The following is a 10,364-nucleotide window of genomic DNA, read 5'->3' as shown; positions in this document are numbered from 1 at the left end:
AATTGCTCAGGCAATGATGGACAAGGGAGGCTCCTTTTAATACCCTGGGAAATCTGGGTAGTCGGCGGGGATTAAAAATGGGGGAGTCAGCACACGCAACTAGGAAGTACACGAGACACTTGAAGAGCTTTGGGAAGGAAGGCCGCAAACAGCAGAGAGGAATGTGGCATCGTTCAGGAACCATAAAACGCCATGGAGCGGTAAGTATACAGCAGCGGGGAGCAGCGACAAATGGACAGATACTTATACTTCCGCTGTGGATCTTTGGAGCACCTTCATTGTTCTCATTGGGGTATTTGTGGAATCTCTAATTAATGCTCTCCTGGCCTGGTCTGTGAGTTTTGATCAACTGCCTTCTCTTGACCTTTTGGAGAGCTCCTCGGTTTCAAATTTCTTGCTTAATGGTATTGCAGACTAAAGGGTCTTTCAGAACAGGCGTATTTATACTAACATCACGTGCTGTTACTTAGGAAGTTAAAGAGTAACTGTCATTTCACACGACAACAGCTTTGATTGGTGGGGTCCGGGTGCCGAGACCCTACCGATCCCTAAAATGAACGGGCAAAAGCACTTACCTGAGCACTTTTCATCTTTTGATACCGTTGGCAATCCTAGTATGCCTAAAGTCTGACTCACATAAAAAGTCTTTGGTCGTGCCTACAGCCTGACGATGCATTATTTTGTCACGTTGTAATGCAAAAAAGCACCAAGGGGTGGGGTGAATACGTTCACAAGGCTCTGGACATCATAAAAAAAGAACGAAAAAAAAAAAACACAAAAACTCAAGCAACAAAATCGAGGAATCACTGGTTTCCAGTACCTATTACACCACACAAAGAATATTTTCTTCAGTTGCAGGAAAAAAAAACAAGCCCTCAAAACGCTATGTCGGCAGAGAAATAAAACAGTTATAGCTTTAGGAAGGCAGGGCAGAAAAAACTAAAAACGCTAAATTAAAAAAATGGCTGAAGCAGCAAGGGTTGCTTTGACAGAAGCGTAATACGGGTGCTTTTTTTGTACCTATATTATGGATATTATGGATGCCACACCCACGATAGCTAGAGCAGCATATATTGCTCTAACTCCAGTGAACACCGTGAGGTCTGGGTGTTGTATCCGTAATACAATTGAAAAAAAGCCCCCATATTAGGCCCCATGCACACAACCGTAAAAAAAATCTCTGCAATTACAGACCCATTCAGTTCTATTGGCCACGGACACCTTTCTGTATCGCTACATATAGGCGTTCGTGCCGTAGAAGCGTACCGCAAAAGATAGGACATGTCCTATCTTTTAAGTTTTATGGGTCATGCTCCCATACTTTTTTAATTTGGGAATGGGCCGCAGCCGGCCGTGATTACAGTTTTACACTTGTGAGAACTGCATATATTGGTATTTTCATTTTGCTCTACTTCTCTTCATCTGTTTTTTCACAGGGATACCATATATGTGTATGTTTTATTTGTTTTGGCACTTTTACTAAAGACCACTTTTTGGGCAAAAAAAATTAGTTTTATTTGATTTTGACTAATTTTTTTATTTTTCCCCCAAACTTTATTTAACTGCTTTACATTTTTTTGTTTTTAGTCCCACCAGGGGACTTCACTATGCGATCTGCTGATAGTGTAAAACTGACAGGCAATCTATTAGGCCATGCCTCCGGCATGGCCTAACAGGCATTTGCTGAAGACAGACCTGGGGTCTTTGTTAGGCTTCCGGCTGCCATGGAAACCCGCAATCTCTTTGCGGCGGCGCCGATGGAGTGACTGAGGGAGCTCCCTCCGTCAAACACATTAGATGTCGCTGTCGATATGACAGCGGCATTTAATGGGTTAAACTTTCGGAATCAGAGCGTGCTTCGATTCCGGCAGTTGCAGCAGGAGCCAGGCTGTGTATAACAGCCGTGCTCCTGCCGCTGATCGCCTGTGTAGAGTGGCAGTACCCGCGCCATCACAGGACGGATATATCCGTCCTCCTGCGCGAACTAGCAGTTGCAGAGGACGGATATATCAGTCCTTCGGCGTTAACAGGTTAAACAAAAGGAGAGGTTACCAGAGAAATATAGAATTAGAGCTGCATCTTTATGGTTACATAGGAAAGGTACCCTGCCATTTAAATGAATGTCTCAGAACAGTTTTTTCTTTACCTTATTAACCTACACCTAGTACCTCAATTATATCTATCTAAAAAGTATGGAGTAGTCCGAGGGCTGAATTTTAGTGGCCGTAATACAGCTGCAAGACTTTGAATTTCTACCAAACCAACGTTAGATCAGATATAAAAATTTTAAAATGCAGCCACACTGTATTACAGCGACATAAAACCACCCTTAATATCGAAGCAATACCGGACCTAGACTCTGAACAAGAATGGTGTGGTTTATCGAAGAAACAGCTGGGTGGCTTTGAACTTATGTTTGGGACTGTGTCCTAGGAATAAACGACCCAAAAGTCGAAATTTGAGACTTTTGGGCCGTTTGGACTTTACTACGCAAGAAAACCGGCATAGGAACGTGGCTAAATTCCCCTCATCGTCTATGTAATATTACAGGGTAGCCACTTCTGTGAGAGCTCATTTGCATACTTTTCCCAAGGAGCATTGCCTGCAAGACTGTCTACACCAGATGGATCTCCGCAAGGAGAACCAGTACCTTCCAAAAACTAGTTACAAACCGAATAACTACCATGACTGGATCTGAAACACATTCCTCGTGAAACACATTTCAGACAGCGTTCATTTTGTTGCAATACATTTGGTGAAAGATACATTAGTCAGAGTAATGCCCGATTGTAGATTTGAGGATTCTGTGACTATTTCCCACCTCCGTTCACCTGCCTGCTTTATAAGTAGACCATACTTTAGTATGACCATGGACTACATAAACGTGTTTAAACAGCAGTGGAATTTTTCATTTTACTTTACTTACCAAAAGAAATAAACTTCGAAAAGGAGGATTTATTACCAAAGCTCTGTAGTAAATATTGTTTTACACAATAAAACATTTAGCCAACAAGTATCTCCACCATATACAACTTTTCTGTAGCTGTAACATGCAAACCATCTCTTCAGAAGAGTCAACATTAAAGCAACACTTTATAATGATAAAAGTGCACGGTGCTCAGGAAGTAATACAGCGCTCATCAAAAAGGTAGCAAAATATTCCCAAATTGGCCGAATCAGGTGTAAAACACATGTCAGATGAAAGTCAAGCATTATTTGTGTAGCTGAACTTCATATCCTTGTTTGATAAAGCAACACTATATTCCTCAAGGTCACTAGAAGGTTACGAGTTGGGCTGCAATGACTGATATCCCTCCTTCAGAAGGTCTCTCCAAGCTTTGAGAAAGCGAGCATTCTCTGTGCATTTGGAAGCCAGCTCTTCCACCTGGGAAGATACAGCAGACGATGCATCAAGAAGCTTGGTCAGAGAAGAGGCGGCCTGCAAAAGAACAAGTTTTATCTTAACATCCAATAAACGTATATCATAGGCCATAAACAATGGCAGTCAATGGAAATGTATTAATAAAGACAGACAAATCAAGTCGCATTATACCTCTCATATCGATGTAGATGGAGGGGGGGGGGGGGGGGGGAAGACCTACTAAAGCAAAAAACACCAGAATTCTGGAGAAATTGCACCTTTTTCTCCCTGTTGGGTACAATACAGATTTTGGGAACAACACTCCACAGCTGTCCTCAATCAGGTACATGAAGCGCTCATTCCAGAGCAGCAGAAATATTCAGCAAGACTTTCTAGGGAATTAGCAAACAAGACAACGAGGACACATTCCTATGTGGCAGCAGCCGCATTCGGATGAACCCATGCTCACATGGGGTGGTGGGCGGGGTTTGCAAATAGCTTGGTACTTGGCTGCGCAATTTCAGTAATACTGCAGTTTCAGGTCTTTCACTGAATGTCTCTTTCTTGTGCGTTATTTGCTTATCACGCACCCATTGAAGTAAATGGTGCGTGAAAATAAAAACAGCACATGGACGTTTTTCACATCCGAGATGCACAACGCTCGTGTGAATAAGGCCTAAAAGATCTAGACACTGAAGCAGCAAACTTTGTGAAAACCTAGTTGAAGCACCTTTGGCAGTGATGACAGCCTCCAGTCTTCTTGGGTATGATCCCACAAAGTTTGCACACGTGGATTTTCTGCCATTCTTCTCAGCATATCCTCAAGCTCTGTCAGGTTGGATAGTGACTGCGGGTGGACAGCAATTTTCAGCTCTCTCCATAGATGTTCGATTTGGTTCAAGTCAGGGCTCTGGACATTCACAGAGTTGTCCCTAAGCCACTCATGAGTTATTTTGGCTGTGGGCTTCGGGTCATTGTCTTGTTGGAAGGTGAACTTTCGGCCAAGACCACCGTGGATCAGATTTTTATTAAGAATATATTTGTACTTTGCTCCATTCATCTTTCCCTCAACCCTGACCAGTCCCTCTGTCCCAGCCACTGAAAAACTCCCCTACAGCATGACGCTGCTTCACTGTAGGGATGGTATTGGACAGGTGATGAACAGTGCCTGCTTTCCTCCAGAAATGAAGCTTAGAATTGAGGCCAAAAAGTTCAATGTTGGCTTCTCAGGCCACAGAACCTTGTTCCTCACAGTCCGAGAGTTTTTAGGTGCATTTTTTTGGACACTCCAGATGGACCTTCATGTGTCTTCTACTGAGGAGAGGCTTCTTTTTGCTCATTCTGCCATAAAGCCCAGATTGGGCGAGTGCAGCAGTGATGGAAAAATAGAAGTTGAATCCAGCGCTTCAGAGTAAAAAATCCAATCTTTACAGAACCTACGCGTTTCTGACTGTTCCTCTGTCCTTACTTATGGCTTTGCAAAGGGTCTGAATACTTAAGTCCATGCGAAATTAGATTTTTTTTCATTTTTAATAAATTTGCAAAAATGTCTAAAATTCAGTTTTCACTATGTCATTTTGGGATATTGAGTGCAGAATGATGGGGAAAAGACACCATTTTAGAAACGACACTCCCCAAGGAATTCATCAAGAGAATAGTGAGCATTATAATCCCAAAGGTTTTTTGCTGAATTTATTGGAATAAGGCTATGAAAAGCGACATTTTTTCAAACAAAAAGAAGTTTTAGCCAAGATTTTTTTTATTTTTACAAGGAATAAAGTTGAAAAAGAACCCCAACACTTGTTTAGAAATTTCTCCAGAGTCCAGTAATACCCCATATGTGGTCATAAACTGCTGTTTGGACTCAGAAGGGAAGGAGCGTCCTTTGGCTTTTGGAGCTCAAACTTAGCTGGAATGGTTTTCGGGTGTCATGTCGCATTTATGAAGCCCAGAGGGACCAAAACAGTGGAAACACCCCAAAAGTGACCCCATTAGGGAAAGTATACCCCTCAAGGACTCTAACTAGGAGTATAGTGAACATTTAAAACGCACAGGTTTCCTGCAAAATGTATTAGGAATTTCACGAGGGATAAAAAAAAAACAAAAAAAAACACCCCAACATTAGTAAACCAATTTTTCCTGAGTACAGCAATACCCCACATATGGTCATAAACTGCTGTTTGGACACACGGCAGGGCTCAGAATGGCAGGAGGGCTAGTTCGCAGGAAGATTTTGCTGGATTGGTTTTTGGGTGCTATGTTGTATTTGCAAAACCCCTGGAGGTACCAGTACAGTTGAAACCCCTTAGAAGTGACTGCATTTTGGAAACTACACCCCTCAGGGCATTTACCTCAGGGTGTAGGGAGCACGGCTGTTGCTTGGTAGTAGTTCTGCTTGGGGTTTTACTGGTATTTCATTTTATAATGTGTGGTCAGTGCGCACTGAAACTGTGCCGAATCTTATTCCCCTTTTGGAACTCTCTTCACCTTTTTCATTGCCATATTCTGAAAGCCAGAAATTATAATTTTTTTCGACTGAGCTGTGTAAGGGCTTATTTTTTGTGAAACAAGCTGTAATTTTTATTGGTACAATTTTGGGGTACGTGCAACTTTTTGATCAGTTTTTATTCTATTTTTTTGAGAGGCGTGGGGACCAAAGAAAGACAGCAATTCTGCGGATTGTTTTTTCTTTTTTTTTACGGCGTTCACCATGTGCTATAAATGACATTTTGTGGCTCGATACGATGGTGACGATACCAAATCTATATATTTTTTGGTTTTACGCCGTTTGCACAATAAAACGCACTTTTTTTTTTTTTATTATATTTTTCGTGTTACCATATTCTAAGAGCCATCAATTTTTTTTTTCCTTTCATCAAGGAAGCTACGTGAGGGCTTGTTTTTTGCGGAAAAACTGTAGTTTTTATCGATAACATTGTGTACATTCGACTTTTTGATCCTTTTTATTCCATTTTTTGGGAGGTGAAGTGACAAAAATAATAGTGATTCTGGTATTACTTTGTTTTTTTACGGCGTTCACAGCGCGGGATAATTTTTTTTTTTTTATAGTTCAGGCTGTTACAAACGAGGTGATACCAATTGTGTATTTTCTTTTTTTTTTCGAATAAAAGGACTAAAAGGGAAAAAGGGCGATTTTTTATTTTTTTATTACTTCAAAATGGTTTTTATTTTTGTAAAACATTTTTCTTTACTCTACTTTTTTTTTTTTTGTTTCTCTAGGGGACTAGAAGGCCCAACTGTCCGATCGCTGTTATAATGCACGGTAATACTTATGTATTCACACTGACCGGTAGCATATTAAGTCCTGCCTCTGGCAGGGCCTAACCTGCTTCCGTAAATGGCAAACCCGGAGGCCATTGTTAGGCCTCCGCACCCCGCGTTCGCACACAGGATCCACTGTTAAAATCAATCACATCTAATTTAGATGTGATCGGTAACAGCTCGATCCTGCCAGTGAGACACACAGGACCCACTGACACTGAACCCGTCAGCCCCACAGACCTGACAGATACAGTATTCAGTCAAGATACAGCTGCTCTGAATACAGGATACAAAGAAGCTATGTCTCAAAAAGTTACATTTTATTTTAATAAGATGCAATTACAAAGTTGCCCCAAACACAGGCTTTAATAAAAAAATTTAAAAAAATAACCCACTTTTTCCTTTCTATTAGGAAAAACAATAAAAAAAATTAAAAAGCTACACATAATCGGTATTGCATAACACAAACTATAAAACTACTGCGTTACTTGGGCCTCATTCACACAAACTTATCCGATTCACACACGTGAACGCGCGTGAATCGGGTGCGTGTTGCGATTCACGCACTCGCAAGGAAACATCTTTTTTTTTTTCATCTGAATTGATGGGCAAATCACGCACAACACACGCATGGCTTCAATGGCAGCGTAGGCGCGTGACAACGCACAAATATAGGACATGCAGAGAGTTTTACGCAGCGGACTCACGCATGTGTGAATGGCCCCATTGAAATCAATGGGTCCGTGTGCTGCGAGTGGTTTCAACGCACAGCACACGGATGGGATTCACGCACATGTGAATGGGGCCTTAACCCACATTGAACATTAAAAAAAAACAGATTGCGGTTTTCTGTTAATCCTGTCCTATAACAAGTTATAAAAAGAAAAAAGTCACACGTACCCCAAACCTGTACCAATAAAAACAAGTCGTCCTGCAACTATTTTTAAAAAAGAAAGTGCTTTTATTGTGCAAAAGAAGCAAAAAAATCTATATAAATTTGGCATCACCGTAATCGTACAGACCGACAGAATAAAAAAAGTTATGTTATTTTTTCCTACACGGTAAACGGCATTCATTTACGACACAAAAAATGGTGTCATTTCAGGGTTTTTTTTTTCCCCCATCACCCCCAAAAAATGTAATCAACAAACTTTATGTACCCCACAATGGTGCCAAGAGTTATGGCATTTGAAATGCAACTATCAAAAACCTGAAGGGTTAATGGTCTATCGGACTGTAAAGATTTTTAGCGGTGGTGATGTGGCCGGTTAGCGGCTCATCCTAGATCACAGCTTTACTGGCGCCACAGTGGGGACCAGCAATGTATGGAGGAATATCATGGAGCGCGGATTACCACTAAGGCGGGATTCACACGAACGGGTCGTTCCCGAGCCCGAGTGCCGGCCGGTAAAATCGGCCATTCTGCCCGGCCGGTTTGCATAAAGTTTTGCATCCGTGCCGGGCAGTGACATCAGCGGCAACTCCTGAAGGGGAATCCCCATGTGTTCGGGGATTCCGCTTCAGGAGTTTCCCCTGATGTCACTGCCCAGATATGGACAGAGACATCAAGCACTCTGTCCAGGAGCGGAATCCCCGAAAACACGGGGATTCCGCTCCTTCAAGGAGCTAAAGTGCGGCTAGCACATAGCAGAGCGGGGAGATACCTCCCTGCTCTGCTATAGTGGGGTCGCTACAGTAGTAGCAGCCGCTGCTAGCGGCGCCATCGAAGGTGTCGCCAGGCCAGGGTGATTTTAACAAGCAGGGGAAGGGAGCCAGCGCAGCGCTCCCTCCACCTGCTGTACACCCCGGCCCTGCCACACAGTGTGCAGCGATGCCATTCGTCAGAATGGCATCAACTCCTCCTCCTCACATGCACTCTGCGCTGTGAGGAGATAGAGCGCAAGCGCCGGGAAACCCGGCCATCACTCGGAACACATTCCGGTGATGGCCGTGTAATACCCGGCCCCATAGACTTCTATGGTAGCCGGGCGGCCAGGTACCCGGGCGAAGATAGAGCATGTCGTATTTTTTGACGGCCGGATTTCCCGGCCGTCAAAAAATCGGTCGTGTGAATAGCCCCATTAGGCCTCATTCACACGGCAGGGTTTCCCCTAATGGGGCTATTCACACGACCGATTTTTTGACGGCCAGGAAAACCGCCCGTCAAAAAATAGGACATGCTCTATTTTCGCCCGGGTACCCGGCCCCCATAGAAGTCTATGGGGCCGGGTAATACCCGGCCATCACCGGGATGTGTCCCGAGTGACGGCCGGGTTTTCCGGCTCTTGCGCTCTATCTCCTCCTCCTCACAGCGCAGAGTGCATGTGAGGAGTTGATGCCATTCTGACGAATGGCATCGCTGTACACGGTGTGGCAGGGCCGGGGTGTACAGCAGGTGGAAGGGAGCGCTGCGCTGGCTCCCGTCCCCTGCTTGTTTTCCTGGCCCGACGACACCTTCGATGGCGCCGCTAGTAGCTGCTGCTACTACTGCAGCGACGCCACTATAGCAGAGCGGGGAGGTATCTCCCCGCTCTGCTCTGTGCTAGCCGCACTTTAGCTCCTTGAAGGAGCGGAATCCCCGTGTTTTGGGGGATTCCGCTCCTGGACAGAGCGCTTGATGTCTCTGTCCATATCTGGGCAGTGACATCAGGGGAAACTCCTGAAGCAGAATCCCCGAACACATGGGGATTCCCCTTCAGGAGTTGCCGCTGATGTCACTGTCCGGCCCGGCACGGATGCAAAACTTTATGCAAACCGGCCGGGCAGAATGGCCGATTTTACCGGCCGGCACTCGGGCTCGGGGCGACCCGTTCGTGTGAATCCCGCCTTAGGGGTCTATTATTCCTAATGCAGCCGGGTGCCGGCCGATTTATGAACGGCCGGGAAACCCTGCCGTGTGAATGAGGCCTAAATTAGGGTATGTGCACACACACTAATTACGTCCGTAATTGACGGACGTATTTCGGCCGCAAGTACCGGACCGAACACAGTGCAGGGAGCCGGGCTCCTAGCATCATAGTTATGTACGATGCTAGGAGTCCCTGCCTCGCTGCCGGACAACTGTCCCGTACTGAAAACATGATTACAGTACGGGACAGTTGTCCTGCAGCGAGGCAGGGACTCCTAGCATCGTACATAAGTGTTCGGTCCGGTACTTGCGGCCGAAATACGTCCGTCAATTACGGACGTAAATAGTGTGTGTGCACATACCCTGATAAGGACAACTATGGAGACCTAGGATCCAATGTAACTCCAACTACATGTCTGACAAACAGGCAATTCCTCATAACCCCCTCCACAGACTACTACCCCCTCCTCACATCATCTATCTGCAGCTCCACCTCCTCCAGTAGCTCCCGTGAGTTTCTCCGCGTCCCCCGCACCGGCTTAGCCATGGCCCGGAGTCTATGAACGTGGCAACTGGCAAAAGTATTCCTGGCGGAAAATTGGCGCGGACTAGACGGAGTTATCCCGCTGCAGCCAATCACGAGGTCAGATTTTCTTAGCCAATAGAAGACATTTTCCCAGAGTAGAGAGGTTTTTTTCTAAACTAACTTTATTATAACAACGTGAACAGTCAACAAAGTGAATTGGAAAATCTAATAATTGGTTACGTTCTTATAATCTGTTCGTAGTAATTACTAAAACGAGTTTGCTGTGCTCTCCGTGCTATTTAATAGGATAATCATCGCCTTAGTAACGTTAATCCTTCAACAGTGTT

The 10,364-nt window shown here is 44.5% G+C and overlaps 1 protein-coding gene across 1 annotated transcript; it reads right to left on the bottom strand.

Annotated features, from left to right (window-relative positions):
• Window positions 1–2,940: 2,940 nt before the first annotated feature.
• C1H4orf46 (chromosome 1 C4orf46 homolog) lies at window positions 2,941–10,138 on the bottom strand. Its single transcript, XM_075849675.1, has 2 exons — window positions 9,964–10,138; window positions 2,941–3,439 (listed from the first exon to the last, which is right to left on the bottom strand). The coding sequence occupies exons 1-2, from the start codon at window positions 10,036–10,038 to the stop codon at window positions 3,284–3,286; spliced, it is 231 nt and encodes a 76-aa protein (XP_075705790.1). The 5' UTR covers window positions 10,039–10,138; the 3' UTR covers window positions 2,941–3,283.
• Between the last annotated feature and the right edge of the window lie 226 nt (window positions 10,139–10,364).

This window comes from Rhinoderma darwinii, chromosome 1, assembly GCF_050947455.1.
Source record: "Rhinoderma darwinii isolate aRhiDar2 chromosome 1, aRhiDar2.hap1, whole genome shotgun sequence".
NCBI classification, from domain to species: domain Eukaryota; kingdom Metazoa; phylum Chordata; class Amphibia; order Anura; family Rhinodermatidae; genus Rhinoderma; species Rhinoderma darwinii.
This window is presented reverse-complemented; position numbering and strand designations above follow the sequence as displayed.

Excerpts from the sequence above, each read along its gene's own strand:
- C1H4orf46 (XM_075849675.1), bottom strand. The coding sequence starts at position 10,038 with ATGGCTAAGCCGGTGCGGGGGACGCGGAGAAACTCACGGGAGCTACTG. Across the intron at positions 3,440-9,963 it reads TGGAGCTGCAGATAGATGAT|GCCGCCTCTTCTCTGACCAA; the intron begins GTGAGGAGGGGG and ends GTTCTTTTGCAG.